Genomic DNA, 23,142 nt, shown 5'->3' with positions numbered 1-23,142 from the left:
GGGCTGGCACATCGCCCCCCCGGAGCCTGAACGGGCACAGGGCCGGCACATCGGGGGTACAGGGCTGGCACTGAGCGGGCACAGGGCTGGCACTGAGCGGGCACGGGGCGGACACTGAGCGGGGCCCGGAGAGCCTGAACGGGCACGGGGCGGGCACTGAGCGGGCACAGGGCTGGCACTGAGCGGGTACAGGGCTGGCACTGAATGGGTACAGGGCTGGCACTGAGCGGGCACAGGGCTGGCACATCGCTCCCCCGGAGCCTGAGCGGGCACAGGGCTGGCACTGAGCGGGCCCGGGGAGCCTGAACGGGCACGGGGCTGGCACTGAGCGGGCACAGGGCTGGCACATCGCTCCCCCGGAGCCTGAGCAGGCACAGGGCTGGCACATCACCCCGGGGAACCTGAGCGGGCACAGGGCTCGCCCATCGGCCCCATGGAGCCTGAGCGGACATAGGGCTGGCACATCAGCCCGGGGGAGCCCGAGTGGGCACAGAGCTGGCACTGAGCGTGCACAGGACTGGCACATCCCCCTGGGGAGGGAGCCCGAGCGGGCACAGGGCTGGCACATCGCAGGCACAGGGCTGGCACTGAACGGGCACTGAGCAGGCACAGGGCTGGCACATCGCCCTGGGGATGGAGCCCGAGCGGGCACAGGGCCCGCACACGGCTCCCAGCCATCGCACCCGGCCTTGCCGCCGCTCCCCAGGCGGCGCAGCTGCCCCGCGTACACAGCAGCGGGAGCTGCTGGACACCCCGAGCAGGAAGGAGCCCTGTGGCCGTAACAATCCCGTGTGAACAAATGGAGGGAGGTCCTTGAAATGCTTTGAAGGACAGACGTGTGTGCCTATTTCATCACAGAACGGTTTGGATTGAAGGGAGCTTAAAGATCATCTTAAAGCATGGGCAAGGACACTTTCCACTAGACCAGGCTGCTCTGTGCCCTGGGCAACCTGTGCCACTTGTCCCTCAGTAAAGAATTTCTTCATAATATCTGATCTAAATCTCCCTTCCTTCAGCTTAAAGCCATCCCTTGCTCTCGTGTCCCTCTCGGCTCTTGACCAAAGTCCCTCTCAGCTCTCTTGCAGTCCCTTTATGTCCTGGAATGGGCTCTGAGGTCTCCCTGGAGCCTTCTCCAGGAGAACACCCCCAGCTCTCCCAGACAGAGCAGAGGGGCTCCAACACCTCAGTTTTTGCATACAATTTTTACACAAATTATTTTCTTTCTCAGAGCACACTTTACATGTTTTCCATAGCTTTAAACCAGCCATCAGCTCATTCAAAACTTGACATAGTTATTTATTCTTCTGAATTGACAGATTCAAGTTAATGCTTTTATTTTTGAGGGCCTTTTATTAAATACAGTTCACATGACAAATATAGGCTCTCCAGATTTGTAAAATTGTCTCCTAAATCCGTAGCTATAGCTTAGCTCCATAGTTGCTGGGGTATAAACACAATTAGAATAAGGCATACGAAGGGCTTTCAGCAACATCTTGTTTCACCCAAGACATCATTGTGCCCATCATCTTATAAGGCATTTTTCCCTATGATCAGAAAAACAAATGTAAGCTAACAATAAAATATATGAGAATATTCTGACATGTGAAACAATGACAATTTGCTTTGATGACTCCTCTCTTTGTACAGAGCTGAGCAGAACTTTTTAATTTATTAAAGATAGAAAATCTGATTTTTATATGGAGTTTTTATGTTCACACTGGTTAAAACATTTGTATGCACATGCAAACTTATATCTTGCTTTTATTTTTACTTCAACAAAAGTAAATATAATCCTATTTTTCATCAGAAAAGTCTGAGATAATCAATGCCATTTCCATGTGTACCCACTTTTTTCTTTATTAACTGATGGGGGCAAACTGTTTCCTGGGCTTTTTATATGTAGGAATTTTTATATATAACAACAATGATGAAGAATAAGTTCAGCTGGATTCATATTCATGAAAAACCCTCAATGGAATGGAGGATAAGCCCCTTCAGAATCAAAGTGTGGCTTTAATACACTGGCTGAGCAACTGGACACTTCCATATACACAAGAAATCCAGGCAAAGTACAACAGAAGTGGAGGAACTGAGATGTGGAAAAAGGGAGAACAAGAGAGAATTAGCAATTTTCTCAAAAGTTTCTGATTCTCTGTAATATTCTCTTCTTCCTCCCATACCCCCCAGCAGCCCTGGGGCAATAGGAGCAGCCTAATCCCACTGTAATGCTACTAAATAATAATTCTCATTTTCAAGGAAGACATGGTACATATCCTCAGCTATAATTCATCCTTCTTCCCACACTTCAGAGAAAGGTTTTATTAAGTAGCATTTTTCATTCTGACAGACATGAATGCAGGAGAAAAGCCTGCAGCTGAATTCAGCTTTTTCAAACACACTGGCAAGCACAAGTATCATTATACAGGAAATCAAATCACCCAAAGCCTCTTCACTGTGAAGAGGGTGAGCCTGGGAAGGTTCACAGAATGCTGAGAATAGAAAAAGGATCAAAAGCAATGTTCAAGGCATACACAAAGTGAAGAAAAAGGTGCTTTGAAGTCTACACTTGTTTTCCTCCCTTTAAAAGTCTATACTATGATATGGAAATAAAAGTCACTGTGGTGGGTGGGGGGGAAGGTCTTCACCCAGCACTTTTTCTAAATTAAGTTCCACAGTTTTGTTTTTGTTAAAAATAAGTCATTTATAATTTAATACCTGTTTCAGGATACTCAGATGTGTGGTGCTGTTAACAGCGTGCTTAATTTGCATTATCCATTAAAAAAAAAAATTAAAAAGCAGCTCTGAACTTTGCTTCTGAGATGGAAGCACTGTCTCTGCACCAGCAATCATTGCTGTCACTCCTGCTTTGCATCTTTCAAGGCCTGAAGTCTTTCTAAAAGGGGTGGGTGGGAGTAATGCCACATTGAAAAGATCCAGTCAGAAACAGGGAATCCTAAATTATCTTTGTTTAGCTTGATCAAAGCAGAATATAAGTCCTTGGCCTTGCCAAGTTCCTTGGCAAATGCATCTGCTTGAAACTCAAATCGTCGGCTCAATACTGTCAAACAAAATGAGAGAACCTGTGGAGAGAAATGCACTAAAATTATTTTAAAATCCAGCTATCTGCAAATTCCTTCAGTGCTAGTAAGTTATTAAAATTATTTTTTAATTCTTAAACATTATTTTAAAATTATTTACAATTATTTTAAAATTCAGCTATCTGCAAATTCCTTCAGTGCTAGTAAGTGATTAAAATTATTTTTAATTCTTAAAAATTATTTTAAAATTATTTTAAATTATTTTAAAATCCAGCTATCTGCACATTCCTTCAGTGCCAGCAAGTCATTAAAATTATTTTTTAATTCTTAAAAATTATTTTTAAATTATTTTAAATTATTTTAAAATCCAGCTATCTGCAAATTCCTTCAGTGCCAGTAAGTTATTAAAATTATTTTTAATTCTTAAAAATTATTTTAAAATTATTTTAAATTATTTTAAAATCCAGCTATCTGCACATTCCTTCAGTGCCAGTAAGTAGCACCAAATCCAGCTTCCCACATCCCACACATTGCTGTGGCTGCAGGCTGATCTCACTAAGCTTTATCCAAGCCATACCTGAAACTGGGAGTGCTGCCCAACATGCAGCACTAAGCCTGATTATCAAAATGAGACACCCAAAACAGCCCCTAGAAATTCAAACTTCCCCTGACAAAACAAAATTATTATTTAAATAGGATGATACTTCAGAGTCTATGTCTTGAAAACAAGTTACCTCATTGTAAGGTGAAAAAATGAACTGGAAAATAATCATCAAGCCTATCAGGGTAGGCTGGGTGTCATAGAAACCAAATGCAGCAAAGAGTTCTTTCTGACCAATCAGCACAGCAAACAAGAAGAAGCAAAGGAAGGAATTCATCTGGAGAAAAGAAAAAACATTCTTGATGAAGATAAGTCATTACATAACATCAATTATAGATTTGCACATGGATGCCACTGTAAAAAACCAAGTGGATTACTTTAGAACTAATACACAGAGAGGAACAGCTGGTCTTTACCTGCTTCCTGAAAATGCAACAGCAGAAGCAGCACTATTTTCTGCCAGGGAGCAAAAAACAAATAATGAAGGGGGATGAAAAAGCAGAAGAGAAGAGAGGAGGTAGTACAGTGTCGTGAATGGTGGAAGAATTGCAGCACACAATTTGTGTGAACAGCAAATCTCAGAGTTTATTGATAGCTCACACATATTTATATTGGTGTTAATGAAGCTTATACATATTGCAAAAGCTGAGCTCATTATTGGTTAAAGCACACTTAGATCAACCACACCTACTTCTATGCTCTAATGATTATTTTGTTTCTATGTTTACATTCTTATAGCTATTCTACCTAGGCTATCTTCATTTTCTGGCAAAAGATTTTCTCCCCCATCTTCATGTTGCAGCAAAGGTCACCATGACCTCTGTCAGTGATTGGACACTGATTACTTAATCCCCAGCTTGTTTCCCCTATCCTTATCTAAGGGTATCACATCAAAGTGGCCTTTCTCAGCCAGCCAATTATCCACAAAGCTCTCCACAGTACAGGAGAGAACTCATCTCCTTGGAATTGAGTACAGGTTCTGAAAAGTTTAAAGCCAAACAAAATGTGTGTGTGCTGTGTTGTATTTCTGTTCCTGGAGACAATCTGGGCTTCCACCCAAGCTGGGCAGTGTCCTGTACACACACTGTGCTTGCCTGGCTTTTCAGAGCCAACAGCAGAACCATGCCTTACCAAGTTTTCTAGAGGGGTTGATTACCTACCCAAGTGGTTTTTTGGTCTTTTTAGAGTAAAATAGAAGGTGCCAGAATATTGTTTGTTAAGAGAAGAGAAGAGAAGAGAAGAGAAGAGAAGAGAAGAGAAGAGAAGAGAAGAGAAGAGAAGAGAAGAGAAGAGAAGAGAAGAGAAGAGAAGAGAAGAGAAGAGAAGAGAAGAGAAGAGAAGAGAAGAGAAGAGAAGAGAAGAGAAGAGAAGAGAAGAGAAGAGAAGAGAAGGATGGCTGTGATCCAGACCAACTTCCTGTCACACAGTGTAAATGTATCAGGTGAATGTACACTAACAAATCTAGGAAAGGGCATTTGGAAACAGCTATAATTACAGATGCTTCAGGAAAAAAAAATCCAGTTTAAAATAACTTACCTGGCTGATGATTATATTTTTGACAGTATGACCTAGTTTCCAGTGACCCAATTCATGACCAAGTACAGCCAGAACTTCTTCATTTTTACATCCTTGTTTCTTATTCTGAGGGAATAACAAAGCAGAAGTATTATCAGGTATGTCTGAACACAACCAAATGAATTTCTTACTAATTTGTTTTTTTTTTCTTGGTCACTTAAGTGTAGATCAGGCCATTCCCTTCTAATACCAGAAACACACACATAATTTCTTGCTGAGCCTTTTTCATGAAGACACAGAAATAAAACCTTTTAAGATTAGGAAGATTTCCACTATGAGGTGGTGTTCTCTTATTTCTGTGTATGCAGACATGCTGATGCAAACCTGAAAGAACACTGGGAGATTTGCCTTCCAAATGCTCTCCCCTATCCTTTCCCATCCTGTTTCTTTGTTCAAGCAAAGCATGACACTGGAAACAGGAACTCAGAGCTGCAGACTTTCAGAGGAGAATTGAGAGCAAAGCCCTGTTCCTACTTTCCTTCAACACTCAACATGTAACCTTCCTCCCAAGGCAGTACTGCTCCTTTTAGAAGGAACTCTCCTCTTCAGAAAGCCCTATGACACGCCCTAAAGCTTTAATTAGGAAGGACATCTGCCCCTTCAGAGTTCCATTAGCAAGTCAGAAGCAAACACAAAGGCTGAAGGACCTGTTGAAATGGAACACACTCTCATTATGACTAGATCAGGTGAGCCCAACATGCCCTCCTCTCACCACCCACTTCTGCAGTATTTGCCAAACAAAACCCTGGATGTGGCATTCACATTCTCTGAAAAAATCCCTTCACCCAGGATTTTTCTCCTGGGAAGCTGAGAAGCCTCAGAGAAAAGGAAAACAATTCTTCTCTCATTTGCTTCTCCTGTGTTGTGCTCATGTGGAATGTGTTTGGAGATTGTTCACCCACAGGTGATTGTTCCATTGGATTCTGCTGGGAGTTGTTTTCACTCTTTGGCCAATCAGGGCCAAGCTGTGTTGGGACTCTTTCCAGAGTCACAAGTTTTCATTATTATCTTTTTAACATTCAGTCTGTATCCCTTCTGCATTCTTTAGTATAGTTTAGTATAGCATTCTTTAATATAATATAGAATTATAAAGTAATGAATTAGCCTTCTGAGAACATGGAGTCAGATGCATCATTCCTGCCTTCATTGGGGCATTCCCTGCAAATAAATACCTGGACCCCACTAACATGGTGTCAAGGAACAGAAGCTGAACTGAACAACAATCCAGACATTGGCCTACCCTTAGGCCTGACCTGCACAAAGCCATTTGTTTTACTCAGAATAACTCCTTCAGGTTATTCAGGAAATATTCTATTAGCTTTAGTCATTTCCATACTCTTCTGAGGCCACAGCAGCTCCTCCAGCAGACTCCTGATGTGCAGCTGCACATCAAAGGAGAGGCCAGGGCCAGGCTCCATCCTGTTCTTGAGCAGAGCATGGCAGGATGTACACGTGCAGTCTGTCTGTGCTCCTGCACCAAAACCTCTGCATGCAGTAAAAGGCACACAAATGACACACTAAGAATTAAAAGTATTTCTTTCAAAGGGAACCTGTGGTATGGCAGTCCCAAGAGAAGATGAGCTAAAACCCTGAACAGGTGCCTTATTCAGACCTAGTTTTTACATGCAGGGAACGAATGTTTTGCTAAAGCCCATGTGGATTTTTACAGTCTCTGCTGCTGTGTGCACAACTCACACAGCCCCAGAAATTCCAATCAGCAAAGCAGGCATACTTTGGTGTTGAAATCATTAGGCTTTGTGTTTTAGCAACTTACTCAAGACCTTTAAAATACATTAGAAAAAACAAGGGAGTATCTCACCAAGAAGTTAATATAAACAACACAATGAAAGACAAACTCACTTTGGTTTTAGACTTTGTTTCTTCATTCTCACCATCTTCTCCTTCTGCTGGTTCTTTGTTCAAAGCAGAATAGTCTTCCAGGAGTGTGTCAAAGAGTACAATCCTCTTGTTCTTGAAGAACCCATAGAAATAAGCATTGCTGTGGGAAGAACGCTTAGAACCTGAGGGGGAAAATTTAAAGACCATGATCTGAATAATCCCATGCATTGAAGGCTGCACAGTATGACAGATGAGATTTTTCCAGAGGAATTCTCAAAGTCCCCAAATGAACTGTAGACAAACTCAAGCAGATCTGTTTGGAAGCTGAAGCATATTCTAAAACCTAAATAATGATGACTCCAACAGAGAAATGTAGCATGCAATCACTAAAAGCACTAAAACCATAAGAGCAGTTATGAACATCTAATGTCCAGGAAGAAAAGCTAATCCTATTGCAATTTCAGATTGAGAGTGGAAAGAGCATTCTGAATTGACACTGCTCCAGGCAAAGAACCTGTGCCAAATTATGTAGAATTCTTTCAAATGTGCCAGCAAAGGTGAATGGAAACAGCTATTCCCTTTGTTTCACAGTTCTAAAATGATAATCTTGGCTACTTTTGTGCTTCCACTCCTGACCAAGCTGTGTATTTCCATTTCACAGACCCAGGAAAAATGCTTCCAACCAGAAGATGAGTTCAGGTTGTGCACTGAGCTTCAGGAAAAAGACCAGGAAAATGCTCCAGACATTGGCAAGTATGGCAGTATCTGAGCAATGCAATCAACTGCCCTACTACAGCATCCACAATCAATGCTAAAACCCCACAAATTTAAACTTACAAAGCCTTTTTTATTTATAAAAATAACAAAACCTCACCTTCAACAACATACACCTTAGTCAATGGGAAGTCAATGCTCTTTGCCATTGTTTCAATTTGCTGCTTGAGCTCTCCCTCCGGAAGCGGAATGAATTTATCAAACAAAGGTGCAATATAGTCTGCATAGATTGTAACAAGCACCTGCAACACATGCAGATATTAAAAACAGGGCATGCAAACCTGTTTGGTACTAAAGGTGGAGCAAAAAGTTCAAAAAGAGGCCACAATTTGAGAAAAAACACTTGATAAAGCAGAGTCCTGTATGAAGTGGGATCTATGGGAGGCTCTTGTGGGCTGCTCTGCCTGGTGGCCAGTCCACATTCCAGCAAACTGTGCACAAACCACCAACACCTGAGCAGAACTGCTGTGAGCAGTGCAGAAGACAAAGCCTCTGGGAGCAGGGGGCTCCTCAGTGAAAGGCTCTCACTTCCACTAATCCTGGAGAGCTCTGAAGGGTTTCACACTCAGCTCAAGAGATGAAAGAACCAAGAGATAGAAAAAGTGGGACTAATTCCTGCTAACTTGCAAAACAACTGTCTAAAAAGAGGCAAGAAATTTTATGTCCCATGTTTTCTTTCCGTCTCCCAGCTGTCTGCAGGGCTCAGGGAATTGTCTGCCTGATGCCTCTGGCTCCACAATCACCAATAGCCTTGACCTAAAAACATCACTACAGTGCACCTGCATCTCTTCAAACTGGCATCAGCTGCAGCCCAGTTGAGACAGCCAGAACTGGAATAATGTGATAGAAAGGAAAGCTGAACTCCCTTTCCTCACACTCTGGATCGCCCCAGTATTATTCTTATTTATTTGTTTTATAAGTTTAAATTCTGGTTAGCGAAAAAGGAACAGGACATGAGAGGCAAATGGACATCAACATTAAATTCAAAATGATCTTGATACATTTTACTTCACTGAAAACATGCTCCTGGACTTTTGACAGTGTGTGCACTGCTGAAAAAGTCCAATGAAATCGAAAATCACAAAAAACTGACTTTTGCAAAGTCACAGCAAGCGAGGGCATCAATATGAAACATCACTAAAATAAGTTTTGTTACTGTAATTTTTAAGGGCTTAAACCTCTGCAGATATTTTACAGAAGGTGTAGGAGGGTATTTCATAGAGTAGAAATCAGCTATTCAGTCCAGGCTATTGTTACAGAGCACAGAGTATGTGGGGCCTAATTTTCAGGTTTCATCTCAGATCTTTGTGTAATGCCTTGGAACCAGCAGGCATGACAGACTAGTAGGAGGATGCAACTCTAACTCTGATTACAGAGTTTTGGAACTGGAATTTTCCCCAAAACCAGACTCTAAAGGGTAAATCTAATACCTCTTAGGATGATTTTGCATGTCAAAGGCTGTTCAAACACATTAAGGCCTGAAACTCCATAGGCAACACATCAATTGTCTAAGCATGCACTTAACCTCAGGTGTGGAGGAGGCTCAGAGGAGAAGAGTGAGCCAGGAAAATTCTGTTCTTTCAATACACAAGTTTGAAGCTCTGTCAAGATGTTTTATTTTCTAGCTCTTGTAGTATAAAAGATAGACCAAGCCCTGTTATATCAGGTTCTAAAGTATCTGTAGATATTGTAGATATTGTTATAGTATCTGTAGAACTTCAGAACAAAATCTATGTGGACAGTTCAACGGGAAGGTAGAGGCAGAGCAAAAATAAAATAGCAGCTTGTGATAGGAAAGTGAGAGAGAGGAATGTGGCTTCAGCTGCATATTCTGGTTCTCACCTCTACATTCAGGAGAAAGGAAAACAGATCACCACATAGTGCTGTATTTCCAGTACCTATTCTAAAGCTTTATAAGTGCTTCTCTTTCAATTGATGAAGACACTCCAGTATTAAATAAATTAGATAGATATGACATTATTGTGGACAACTAATCTGAGCTACTATTCCTGAACAGCTACATTGAGAGCAAGACACTGTTAAAGTCTGTAGACACTAAAATTCACAGGAGATTTCGATTTTTTTCTTCATTTCCTTTCAGCTGCATTCAGCATGCTGAGCCATGCCAGTAAGCTGGAGTCTGGAAAAAGCCCAAACATCTTCTCATACTCACCAAGGAAACAACTAAAGTGAAGAGCCAGGCATAGATAAAAAAGTAGTCTCCCCCTATTTTAATAATGTAAAGCAGAAGGGATGTCACTGGCAACAGAATACACTGAGTCACAACAAACTTCTTGATAGCATCCTTAAAAAAGAATCCCAGTGTCTGCAAAGAAAGGATAAATTGGATCAGTGACATCAATGCAAATATTACTATGCCACTCTGGTTTGTGAACTGATCCCTTCAGTTTAAACAAATGGTAAACAGCAATGCCAGTGTCATGAGGAAATCAGAGTCAGTTAAAAAAGGAGCTCTCCCAGTAACTCCTTCCATTTACAGGACTCAAGCCCATGCAGATGCACTCTCCCTTAGAAAGGCCTGACCCAAACCATTATTTTGTGTTGCACATTCATTAAAGGACCAGTCTATGTAACAAATCTGAACCAATTTGGTCAGTACAGAGCTCTCTGCAGTACCTGTTGATTGAAGCCATGTTTCTCTTCTATGACAAATGTATTATACAAACTCCATGGGAGACCAGTCAGTGCACTGAAGAGTGTTGCAAGCAGCAGAAATACCAGGGACTGAACAATCTAAAAAACAAAACAAAACCACCTGATATTTACTGACCAATTCTAACAAATATTCCAGGTCTTTTAGGTCAGTGGTTTAACTGAAACCAGTTAGATGATGCTAGATAAATTCACAGAATTAAGTTGTTCATGATGACTAATTATTGCTCACTGTATAGCTTACTAAGGATTTGGAGCACAAATTTAAATGGCTTTTAGGTCAGTGGTTTAACTGAAACCAGTTAGATGATGCTAGATAAATTCCCAGAATTAACTTGCTCATGATGACTAATTATTGCTCACTGATAGCTTACTAAGGATTTGGAGCACAAATTTGTATATATGCCTCATCCACAGCACAAAGGTAACATAAGCACTAGACTCAAATTTCTTACCCTTTTAGTGGGCAGGTAGATCAATTCTAGGATTAGTAAAAAGAAAACAGCCAAATAAAGAGCTCCCAAAAACACAGCCCACCACCTCATTTGACTCAAGCAGATACCAGAATTTGCTTTTAACACATAAGGCTGTTTTAATTAGTAAGCTAATTTAAAAGCAAGCTAATTTACTGTTACCAGTTCTCAGAATCACAGAGTCACTGTGTGCACCAGAAAATATGTTATTTTTACTCTATTACAGGTTAGCTAAATCTCACTTTTAACCAAATACCAATTTAAAAATAATTATTGCAGTAGGGACCAAATACTTGCACAGGAATTTAAAGCCTACTTACCTCATATTCTGGTCCAAAGCCAGCACGACCAGAGATCTGACCAGACAGTTTCCATAGAAAAGGAATTCCTCCACAGAGGAGAATCATCTTAAAAACAAAACCACATACTACAGAGGCAGTATGAAACACACTGTCATCTTAGTCTACTAACATTTCAGCATGGTAAGAACCTTTTAAGGGTGAATAAGACAAGTTTTATAATTAGCTTTTTGCCACCCCTCTGATCTTAACAGTGATAAAACAAGCCTGGAATATCTGGCATTAATTAATTTTCACTTCACAGAAGTAGAGAGCAGGCAATTAATTTTTTTTCCTGTGAAATACAAGCATATTTTCAAGCCTATTTCCTGTACACTTTGCCACTGTACTGGCTTAGACATAAGGGATATCTTCAGAAGACCCTAAAGCTCTGGGGTTAACCACACAAATATATTCATTTATGAATAGCCATACACATATATTCATTTATGAATAGCCATACACATATATTCATTTATGAATAGCCATACACATGTATTCATTTATGAATAGCCATACACATATATTCATATTGCAGCCTCTCCTCTTGAAGAGGAGCTGCCCTCCTCTCCTGGAGGTTCACCTGAGTTCCCTGCCCAGAGAAAAGCCCCAGTTTCACTTTCAGTACTGGAGTTGCTACAGTCATGTTGAAGAAAGCTTTGTGGTCTCCTCCTTGTGCCTGCTCCCAGTGTCTCCTGATGTACCAACTGCCAAAGAGTGAACATCTGGGCTACACCAGCATCAAAGAAATGCCCAAGCTACAGCTGCTGAGGCTCACTGCAGCTCACAGCCAGGCCTGGCAGCATTTCTCATACAGCTCACCTTGTAAATATTTCATGTTTGCTTTCTCAGGAAGTGATGCATCTTCTATATATAAAATCAGTTTTCAAGGAAGCAGCCTTCCAATATTGATGACACCAGAGGTTTATCTATTGCTTTATTTTGAAAAGGCTTACTCTTACAACCTAACACTTAGGGTGCATTTTCAGTGTCAGGAGGAGATGGAAAGGATGAAAGCAAGTGTGGTGGTTTTAAAAGCTTAATGGAGAAATGAAAGCCACTTCAACTACACCTTTTCTTTTTTTTTTTTTCTCTTTTTACCTTCTACTTAAATTTTATCTAAAAATGAAAGTAGTTGATTCCTCCAAACAGGGAAAGATCTGTATTTTAACAATTTAGAATAACTCTCATGCTGCTTAATTATTTTGCAATGGAGACTACTATAGAACATAATTAAAATGTAAGCTAACACAGGACTTGTGCAGTATGACTCAGCACTGCAGAAAGAAATTACATGCTTTCTGAACAGTTACTTCTTTTTGTGTAGCAAATACAGCCACAAACAAAACCAGAATATAAATGTCAGCATTTGCTGTACGACACCAGAATGCCAATGGTGCAGCTGCATAGGATCACTAAGAACCAAAGTATTCAATAGTTTGAGTACATAAAAAATATCACATGAAAGGTACTTACAGTGCCCTCAACCTCTGAATAGAGGCCTGACCAAAAGCTGAAAGTGCTTTTGTCCAACTGATAGAGGCGAGATTTTTCAAATGTTTCTGAGTCCATGATCTGTCCCAGCTCCTGAGGTACATGTGTTGTTGTTCTATACACCCGCCTCTGAAAAATTGAAGACAAAACTCAAAGTCTACACCTAATATTTTAAAGGAGATACATAAGATTTAAAAATAACACATAAAATGATCCCATGGGCCACCACAGAAAGTTAAAAAGAAAAAACAACACACAAAGGAACAATTATGAATTGTTTTTCTATTGGTTTTCTATGAAGTTCTAAATATAAAACTGAAGCATAATTATGATGCTGTAACCAGGAACTGAACTGCCAGCTTAATAACTTATCTATGTGCGATCAAACACAGAGCACACAAAGTGATTTTTCCACAGGATGTTACTTACCACACCACAGTTAACAACTAAGCCAAGTTTGAAACCAAACACCAGAACCTCCTGTGCAAGCCATGTGACTTCACCAGAATACAGAGCTACAGAGTGGCTGCACAAACGAGGTGCTATTTCCTTTTCAGCAAAGAACTTGCCACTCGAAGTTTTTTTAAGACTAGAAGTCTTTTCCCTCAGCTGTCTTGTTGCAGTATACTTACCCGTTCTCTAAGGAAAAGCTCCTACCCTTGGGCACTTCTAAACACTTTCTCCCCTGTCCGGGGCATCAGGAGCTGCACTGTCCCCGACCGCAGGGCTCCCACCCGGTGTGCGGCTGCTGCTGAACCTGCCAGGGGGGCATGTGGCTGGCAGGACCCGACCAAAGGGACACTCCGTCCTCTATGCCATATTCTGCAATAGGAAGAGGGTTGGGATGTGCCTTCCAGGGCGGCCATCGCTCGGAGGCTGCCAGGCATCACCTGCTCGGGGACGCGCTGAACCACGGCCTGTGCAGCGGTTCCTTCCTCTTTCCTTCACAGGTTAAACTGTCGCTATTTCAAGTCACGCATTTCCTCATTTTTCGCTCACTCTCAGCTGTCCCGGGGAGGAGGACCGAGCTGCTGGGGGTGCCGAGCCGCCGTGACCCTACCGCACTCACCGCACTCGCCGCTGTGGGCATTCCCACCATCCGCTACAGCGCGCTGAGGCCGAGCCCCGGGGCAGGGCCCAGCCCTCCACAGGCAGGTCACAGACCCCGCGTCCCCCGGCTCCGGCTCCAGCCCCGGCCCCGGCCCCGGACATCCTCCACGTGAGGCCGGGCCGGGCCCGGCACAGCCCCGGCCCGCCAGCGACCGTCCCCGCCAGAGCCCCACCGACCTGCCGGTGCGCCAGGAAAGCCTCCCAGAGGTAGACGGCCCACGAGAAGAGCAGGACGGAGCAGAAGATGCGGCGCTCAGCCGGCAGCTCTGCCCACAGGTCGCCGGACAGCGCCATGGCCGCTCCACCCGCCGCACGCTGCGGCGCCGCCTGGCGGCCGGAGGAACCCAGGGCGGGGCAGCGCGGGGCGGGGCGGCCGTGAGGGGCGGCTGCGGCGGGCTCCGGGCTGGGCTCCGTGAGGGACTCCATGGCTGGCTCCGTGAGGGGCGGCTGCGGCGGGCTCCGGGCTGGGCTCCGTGAGGGGCTCCATGGTGGGCTCCGGGCTGAGCTCCGTGAGGGGCTCCATGGTGGGCTCCAGGCTGGGCTCCGTGAGGGACTCCATGGTGGGCTCCGGGCTGGGCTCCATGAGAGGCGGCCGAGGCGGGCTCCGGGCTGAGCTCCGTGAGGCGCTCCATGGTGGGCTCCAGGCTGGGCTCCATGAGAGGCGGCCGAGGCGGGCTCCGGGCTGGGCTCCGTGAGGGACTCCATGGCTGGCTCCGGGCTGAGCTCCGTGAGGGGCTCCATGGTGGGCTCCGGGCTGGGCTCCATGAGAGGCGGCCGAGGCGGGCTCCAGGCTGGGCTCTGTGAGGGCTCCATGGTGGGCTCCAGGCTGGGCTCCGGGCTGGGCTCCGTGAGGGCGCCGCGGCCGGTGCGGTGGGCTCGGGCTCAGCTCCGTCCGTCACGGCTCTTGCCCGGCCACCCCAGTGAAGCGCGTGTGGGGGGCAGCACGGCGAGGATCTGGGCAGGTGTTTAAATTATATTTCTTCAGTATAAGTTACTTAGACCGCGCACAATAACGCCTATAAAGCCTCTTTTGTACTTGTCCAAAACCTTTTAGAGAAACGCTAAGAGAAGTACAGAAATTAACACTGCTGCAGGACTTGCTGGTTTATTCAAGCCGAAACTTCAGATTTGGCCGGTGTAATGCTCGGTGAAGACAGCACGGGGCTGCCCGGGGACAAGCGTGCCCTGCAGAGCACAGGGACTGTGGAACCTGACAAAGATGCAGTAAGAGATGTGTTAACATTGAGCCACTTCTAGATAGGGCATTTTAGTATCAGTAATTTATCTAATTTCTACTGGTCTAAAGTATAACAGAAAATGCCTGTGGATTTTTAGTCATTAATTTTTAATAAAATAATGCCAACTTAATGTTCTCATTAGCTATCAGTTACCTTTTTTAACTATATAGAAGAATTACCTGTCAAATATATCGAAGCCCAGCATTTTCTGTAACCTAATATATCCCTGCTGAGAGCTCTGCTGGAAAGAGAGAGGTCAGTCTGGAATGTCTCTCATTGTAAAGGTATTTACAGCTTTTCACTACCCACGGATGCAGCAGGACAGCCCACAACATGTTTTTGTCCCATAAAATCCACACACTTCAAGACAATTTTTAAAATGGAAGCATTATTCCCTATGAGCTGTGTTTTCTGAGGTATCTGCTCTTCACATTAAGAATTTTTTTTTGGAAAGTCAATGTAATGGTGTTCCTTTACTGCAGAACAAAGTTTCTCCCATATGCTTGAAAGCAAGAAGCTGGAAATGTTACATCATTTGTAAGACAAATTCTGGTAGCACTTGGGAGGGAAAAGGATGGCCTACCTCATGGCATGAAAACAGAAATAGACAGTAAAAACTCTTCAAACAGTTACCCTTTTGTGGCCTCCTTCTCCAATACCCATCTATGCCAGGCAATTAGATTAAATAAAAAAGCCCAAGAGGAAATTAGGATAAAGATGTAGGTTCAAGCTGTACATTTTTGATGGTGTGATACCTATTACCTCATTGAGACAGTTGTGCATTTTGTAGATGATGGAGTTCAAAGACTGAAACCCACTGACAGTCTCTGAAATGGGCAAGATATAATTTTTGTAAGGAGGAAGAAGCTGACCAGTGCTGTACTGGTATCTTTTAGCTGAAGTATGAACACCCTATGAGCCCACATTACTAAAAGTCCTGGCAGTGCATGGAGTGCCACATCATGACAGGAAAATGCCTCCAAGCCTCTTTTGTGCAGCCCAAAGCAACTCAACCATTTTCTAAATGCAGCTCTTGGACTGAGGAATGTTGCAGGACTTGTCCCATACCTGGCAAACAGAAATGACTGCTGTCTGTCTTGTCCTGTGGTAGATCCCAGCCTGTGGAAGGGGCAGGACCCTACTCAACAGGCCCTGTGACACCAGAGGGGCAGTGAGCACAGTCTGCCCTGTGGGTGCTTTGCAGGCACACAGGAACTCATTTGGCAAAAGCAGAATCACATCTGAATGAGCTTCACATGCAACTTGTTCTGTGGGAAATGCAGCTGCTTGACTTGAAACTGAAGTCTCTGAACCTCTAAGAATTGACTGTTCATGCTGGCCACAAAGGGACAGGCTCTTCTCTGGGATCTCAGAGCCTGAGAGGGTGACAGGGTGGCAGATTTGACTGTTCATGCTGGCCACAAAGGGACAGGTTCTTCTCTGGGATCTCAGACCCTGAGAGGGTGACAGGGTGGCAGATTTGACTGTTCATGCTGGCCACAAAGGGACAGGTTCTTCTCTTGGATCTCAGACCCTGAGAGGGTGACAGGGCTGGCCCAATACCTGAAGCAGCCATCACATCTCTGTCAAGTTTGCTGTTCGTCTCTTCTCCTGGTTTGAGATCTTGAAGCTTCAAGTATGTTCAAACATGACTCAAACTTGACATTAAAAGGTATTTCATTATTTCTTTGGAACACATTGAAGGCTGTCTGATGATGTTTCAGAATTTAACCCTGTGACACTGCTTACTTCCATTTTTACAACTTTGTGAGAAGATTGATGCACTATATTTCTTTCATTAAAAGAAGCTTAGAGTTTAGAGAGAAAATGACATGGAAGGCTAGGCAGTAAGCTACACTTCTAAACTGGTTTATGATTTTTAACCTAACTTTTAAGGATGCCCAAATAACTTTATTTTCCTAAATGTAGTATGAAGATGCCATTTCTGCCTCATTTTGGTCATACCACAGTTCACTGTTTGATAGCTGCCATCATTCCTGCACCCAGCCAATCCTCATGCTCTTAAACATTCCTGAAGTTTTTTCCATTTCCTTTCCAGTGCTGCTTTTCAGGTCACAGTATAAAACCCCAGAAGCCCCAACAACACCCAAGCCCTCAGTCAGTAAGAAGCTGTGATTGCTGCTTGCTCATTAGAATCCCCATAGGGGACAGTGATTCTGGGCCTTGTGATGTAGGAAGAAATGAAATACAGAGCAAGAAACAGAGCTTCAAATGGCGGCTGATCCTTCTGCTGAATCTTCCAGCCAGGTTTCATTCATTGTTCAAAAAGCAAAACCAGGGAACTCCAGATGTATTCTGGTACTTTCATGTGACACAACCTGCTTGCAAGTCTGACAACAACACTCATCACACACTCAGGTGGTGCCAGACAGTCTCAGAAAACACCTCTGCCTTCAAAGGAACAAGGACTTTCTCATGCAGAAGTGTAATTAGTAAGCCTGGGCTAATTATAGTTCTTTCAAGTCTGAATAAAGCACGGAGAATGTTGTAAAATAAAATGTAATACTTTACTTTTCTGTATCTGTTTTATCAGTCTGATAAATTATCTACAAATGCATAAAACTTAAGCAACACCGTCCAATGCACTCAGAATGGTCCCAAACTCAATTACAAGTAAAGCACATTAAAGATTTACTGTACAGTAAACAAATGGGTGAAAAACTGTAATTTATTGAAACTCATAACTCAAAAAATATAAGATGCTGTAGTGTACAATATGTTACACAAAGCACCCTGGGGTGCACATTCAAGTCAAGTAATAACTCCATCGCCCCCCAAACCCTGGTACCCCAGTACTTTTTCCATATACAATCATGCACATTTACTCTTCAAGAGGAAGCCCCCAGTATTCTGATGTGTTAAATAGCACCAAAATCAGCATTGTTCATTGAAAAAAATGGGGAGCTAAATTAACTTGGCCATTACTTTTGACAGATATTATACATTCATGGAATTAAACAGTCAAAACTAACCTAAAAATTGTGTACTGTAACAATTACTGTTCTAGTTTGAAGTTCTCCCCGTACAGCAGTAGCAGAGGCTACCTGCTCTAAGCAAAGCTACTTATGTACTTCCTACACACAGCTCATCTGCCTTTTTTGTTGGAAATAAATCTATGAGAGGTGTGGAAAACTTGGATCTTTCAAGAACTACTACTGGTCGTAAGTAATGCAGCTGTTTTAAGGCAAGGTCTCCACAGTCCGTTAGGGCCTTGTCCAAGATCGCCCTCAGATTTTCTAGAGAAGGGGCAGAGGAGGACTCTGACAGCAAGGGCTGGATCTCTGTTAGCTGCCCAGCATTATTTGGGGTTATGATTACATTTTCATCACTTACAAAGTTGTTTACTGGTGTATTCCCTTGACTGTCTCCCTCTTTTTGCAACATTTCATCTACTGGCAACTGCTCAGGAGACTCCCATTCTACGACCTCATCACAATCATCATCGTCATCATCGTCTTTTCCCTCACTCTCCTGAATAAATTTTAAAAATGAAGACTCAAATCCCATTGGTTTATATGTCTTTAAATCAAACGGTTTGGACACAGGAGGCTTTTGAAATTTGTCTTTTGTAGCACAAAGTACATTTCTTTTTGCATTCTGATTAACAGCACTATGTTGACATCCTTCTGGGTCTTTCTCTCTTGGCATCTCTAATTGTAAACTGGACAAAGAAGAGCTGTTCTCTCTTTCACTGCTTTCAGAAAGATCTTCAGTTTTGCACACAGTTACCTCCCTGTTGTCAGGCTCCTCAAAACAGGTGTTCTTCGAACTGTGGTTATATTTTAAAGTGCCTGAGTACACAAAGGCACTGGCATCACAACTCACACCACTCGCTGAACATTGGTTTTGGTCTTCGTTACTCCCATCTGGAGGATCACATGCAGGGTTTGGAACAATGGCATTGCCACTCTCCTGCACAGGCTCAGAATTACCTGATTTATCCTCGTTACCTTCCACACCTTTTTTATCCAAGTCTGCAGCTGTGTCAGAGCAAGACTGCTTTTCAATCATGATGCCACATTTGACACAGAGCACGAGTTTCTGGAGGCGCTGCTCGATGTACATGTTGGTCATCTGGTGCGTGCGCTTGTAGTGCCTGACGATGCTGCTCTCCAGCTTGACCACAGACAGGCAGCCCTGCACCATGCAGGGGTACTGGGTCTGGTTGGACTTCTCTTTGCACATTTGTAGGGCTTCCTCTTTTGTTTTGAAATTTAGCAAATGCTTTTCCCTGCTTCTGTTAATTCTTTTAGCTTTTTCTTTTAATTGCTTCCCATTCTGCTTGCTTGTGCCAAAGCTGTCTTTCAAACAATTCTGCTCATTTTTATCTTTATCTTCATCATCTTCCTCCTCTTTGTGATTTCCAAAGAGACTGTCATAATATTCACTGTGTCTGAAATATACATGTTGAGAATAGTGACTGTAATTTGTGAAAATTCGATTGCAGCCATTAAGGTCACAATGGATTTCAAAATCTTTGTTTAATTTTTCTTCATTGGCGTGCTCTTCTATTAGGTGCTGTTTAAGCTTATTAAATGTATAAAATACAGCATGGCAGTGTGCTTGGTTACAAGCAAATCTGGCAGACTCAGCTTCAGAAAGCAGTTTTTGATCCTCTAAGATTTCATTGTGGAAGTCACTACAATGTTTAGCAAGAGCTTTAGAACACAGAAAACGCTTACCACACTCTTTGTGTTTGCATGCAAATATTTTTTTACATTTGACAAGTTCCCTTTTTGTTCTTGCTTTGTCTTTTTCTAGGCAGAGCTGTTCCTTGTTATACTGGTGAACAGTTCTGTAGTGGCGAATCAAACCTTTCTGGTTTGTGAATGCCGAGTTGCAGCTTTTATGTATACAATGAAATGGTTTGTGGTACTTATGCAATATGTAACATAAGTTTCCTTTAGCAACTGTTCTTTTGCTTCCTCTTCCCTGCCTTGCTTCCAGTTCTTCCCTATGACTGTCCAGAGAAGTTATGTTTGATGTTTTTCTTGTTACATCATTGTCTGTCTCTTCATTGGACTCCAAATCAGTCTCAGAGCAGCAGTCTTCCTTTTTTGGGTGACACAGCTGTTCAGAGTCCGAATGTCCAGAGAACCCAACGCTGTTTGCACAGGCAGGCACTGGAGCAGTGCTGTTCTTATGCATGTCCTCTGTACACAAACCCACATGATCATATTTTTCACCAGGACACACCTTGTGAGCCACCCTCTGACAGCCAATTTGGTGTTTGTTTCTATAGTGAATTCGAAGATGTGTTTTTCTTGTAAAAGATCTTTGGCAAATATGACACTTGAAAGGTGAATACCGATGCTGGAACATATTTAGCTGAAGAACCATTTCCTTTGAATAGTTATGCTTTTTAACATAATGCATCAAGAGAGCTTCTCTGGTCACAAACTCACATGTACATCCATGACATTCACAGAAAAATGGTTTAGCTGCCAGCTGAGTAAGGTACTGGCTGGGTAAATTATCTTCTTGATCTTGAAGGTGAAATTTTGAGGTAGCTTCATCAACTGACTCAGGGCACTTGGCATCCCTAGATGAATAGCCCAGGAAAGATTTCTGTCTTGAAGAATTCTGAATGTTATTTTTTAAGCTTAGATGTTTTAAGCCTAACATTAGTTCCAACATGTTATCTTCAATATCTAGTTCTTTAGAGCTGTCATAAAAAGATGTTTCTGGGGAAGAAGGACAAGTTTCTTCCCTCAGGCCACTGCTTCCTTTAGCATCTACAGCACAGCACACACTTTCTGGAGAGTCAGCGTTTGTATCAGAATTATGGCCTAACTCTGGACTCATATCTGTAGGGGATTTACTGTCCTGAGCATCATTCAACAGATCAAGAAAGTATTTAGTTTTCATTTCCATGTTTCTTTTACCTTTAAAGTTGTATGGATGGACCCTTCGAAGGTGCTTTTGCATACTTCTGGAATTTTTGTGGGTGGAACAGCAGCCTTCAAAACCACAGGAAAGATTTTTTTCATCAAAGCAAACTGCCACATTGGAACACTGGTCTTTCATATTTGCTGGATGGAAGACTCCTTCCTGGGACACAACAAAACCTGGAATTGACTGGTTGTGAGCTACTGTTCCAAGCAGCTGTGGGGATGTCTGACCTTGGCTTGCTGCAGCATCTGCCCTGTGCTTCCCACAATGCAGGCTGCAATTACTTTCACTGTTGAGATCTTCACTGTCAGAGAGAGATTCTTCCTTCACCTGTGGAATTTCCTGAGAGCCTGAGGGATCCAAGTTATCATTCAGATTGGAATTTTCCGATTGTTCAAGCAGCTGAGACTCTGGAAGATAACTGGATTTCTCTTCTGAAACCAACCCTTCAAGGTTCAGCGTTTGCTTCCCTTCCCCATTGGACACTTTAATATCATGTGCCGCAAGGTGATTTTGAAACTCAGTCTTTGAATAATAAAACTTCTTACAACCAAAATAATTACAAGTGTAGGAGGCATCCCTGAAGTGCTGCGCCTCGTGATGGTAAAGCTGCCCTAGGTCACTGAAAACGATGTTGCAGCCATTGAGCTCACATTTGTAGCGAAGATCCTCGTGGGTCTGTTTGTGGTTGAGCAGCTCGTTGACAGAGCCAAACCTGGCGTAGCAGTCCATGGACACGCACATGTAGGGCTGGGGCCCGCAGTGCACGCGCTCGTGCTCCCGCAGGTGGAAGGAGGTCATGAAGTGGCGGCGGCAGAACGCGCACTTCTCCCTCCTGTTCTTCATGTCCAGGTAGTGCTTGGCGTTCTCGTCGTTGTTTTGGTGCTCAGCTTTCAGATGGACGCTCAGGTATTTAAACTGTTTAAATACTCTAGAACAATCTGTCCCAGGGCAGGGGTAGATGTCTCTGTCTTGCAGCTGGCAGTTTTCCAGTTGGCTGAATGTGACATATTCCTCTGTGTCATCATCAAAGCTTTCAGGGAGCTGCGTCTGGTGTGACCTTTCTGGAAACACTGGGGGTGGGCTGCTGGAAGCTGTTGCCTTTTGTGGTGATCTCTCTTTTTTCAGAATTATTTTCTTTTTAGGTCTGTGTGTTCTGCTAGGTGGCATTTTAACATGTTCCATGACGTGTGGTACAAAAAATTCCTTTCTCTTGAACTTTTTTGTGCAAACAGGACATGTATAAATACCATCTTCCATGTGCATCTTAGAATGATGCAGTATTCTGGCCTCTATACACTCCCTTTTGCAGAGCACACAAAAAAACTTGTATTGAAGCCATCTCTGGTATCTTTCTGAAGAACCAATTGGTTTTTTTACTCTTGCTTTTTCCTTAGGGTGGCTCATTGTGTCTTTGCCATCATAATATTTATGTTCTTTTGTCTCATCATAGTCACTAAAGAAAGTTTCTAACATGTCGGTTTCATTGAGTGACATATGACAACCTGTGTCATCCTCAGAATCAGAAGCTACCTTCCCTAATAGTTTAAGACAATGCCTCTTCAAAGTCTTCCAGTCCCAAAATTCAGGATCAAATGGCCAATATGCTTTCAAAGCTAACAGCAGTTCACAGCGGAGTGAGTTTGGGACCAGTGCGTTTTCTTCATCAAATTTTTGGTCTGGCTGCATATAGAGCTCTTCCAAGGCATTAAATCCACTCAAAGTTGGCTCAAGTAAGAACTCTGTGAGCTGACAGGCTCTTCTAACTTCAAGGTCTTCTGGTAAAAGGCAAGCAATTGTTTTGCACACTGATGTCTTCATTTCATCGCTTCCGTTGGATCTGATCTGAAGGGCTCTCACACACAACAACACAGACACAGCAAGTCCTGCTTCCTCTGCCTGTTTGAAGAAAACAGAAGATTTTTATTAGTATGTTCTTAGGCAGAATCAGAAAGTATGATTATTAATTTGATTAATATTATTAATGAAATAAGCTATATTTTTTTTTCAGTTCAGTAGAATTATGCAGAAAACAATAAATTCATGTAGACAGCTCTAGCTGTGTCCAAAGACTCA

The 23,142-nt window shown here is 43.0% G+C and overlaps 2 protein-coding genes across 9 annotated transcripts in view; both read right to left on the bottom strand.

The window, feature by feature from the left end:
- Window positions 1-1,317: 1,317 nt before the first annotated feature.
- ZMPSTE24 (zinc metallopeptidase STE24) lies at window positions 1,318-14,743 on the bottom strand. Its single transcript, XM_054648384.2, has 10 exons — window positions 14,093-14,743; window positions 12,788-12,934; window positions 11,294-11,380; window positions 10,465-10,581; window positions 10,001-10,153; window positions 7,928-8,069; window positions 7,075-7,235; window positions 5,176-5,280; window positions 3,773-3,916; window positions 1,318-3,080 (listed from the first exon to the last, which is right to left on the bottom strand). Exons 1-10 carry the CDS (start codon window positions 14,726-14,728, stop codon window positions 2,856-2,858), a joined length of 1,917 nt encoding a protein of 638 aa, XP_054504359.2. The 5' UTR covers window positions 14,729-14,743; the 3' UTR covers window positions 1,318-2,855.
- Window positions 14,744-14,868: 125 nt separating this feature from the next.
- The window catches only part of RLF (RLF zinc finger), a 39,758-nt gene continuing 31,484 nt past the window's right edge, over window positions 14,869-23,142 (bottom strand). For 7 of the 8 annotated variants that reach the window (XM_054648374.2, XM_054648375.2, XM_054648376.2 and 4 more), the window contains one exon: window positions 17,825-22,965. In XM_054648374.2, coding sequence (XP_054504349.2) covers window positions 18,238-22,965 — 4,728 coding nt within the window. In that variant the 3' untranslated portion in view covers window positions 17,825-18,237. Of the gene's footprint in view, window positions 15,126-17,824; window positions 22,966-23,142 lie in introns of those variants that run through there. The other variant, XM_054648381.2, reaches the window with a different exon arrangement.

Source organism: Agelaius phoeniceus, chromosome 22 (assembly GCF_051311805.1).
Source record: "Agelaius phoeniceus isolate bAgePho1 chromosome 22, bAgePho1.hap1, whole genome shotgun sequence".
NCBI classification, from domain to species: domain Eukaryota; kingdom Metazoa; phylum Chordata; class Aves; order Passeriformes; family Icteridae; genus Agelaius; species Agelaius phoeniceus.
Note: the sequence above shows the minus strand (reverse complement) of the source record. Positions and strands in the feature narration are given on the sequence as shown.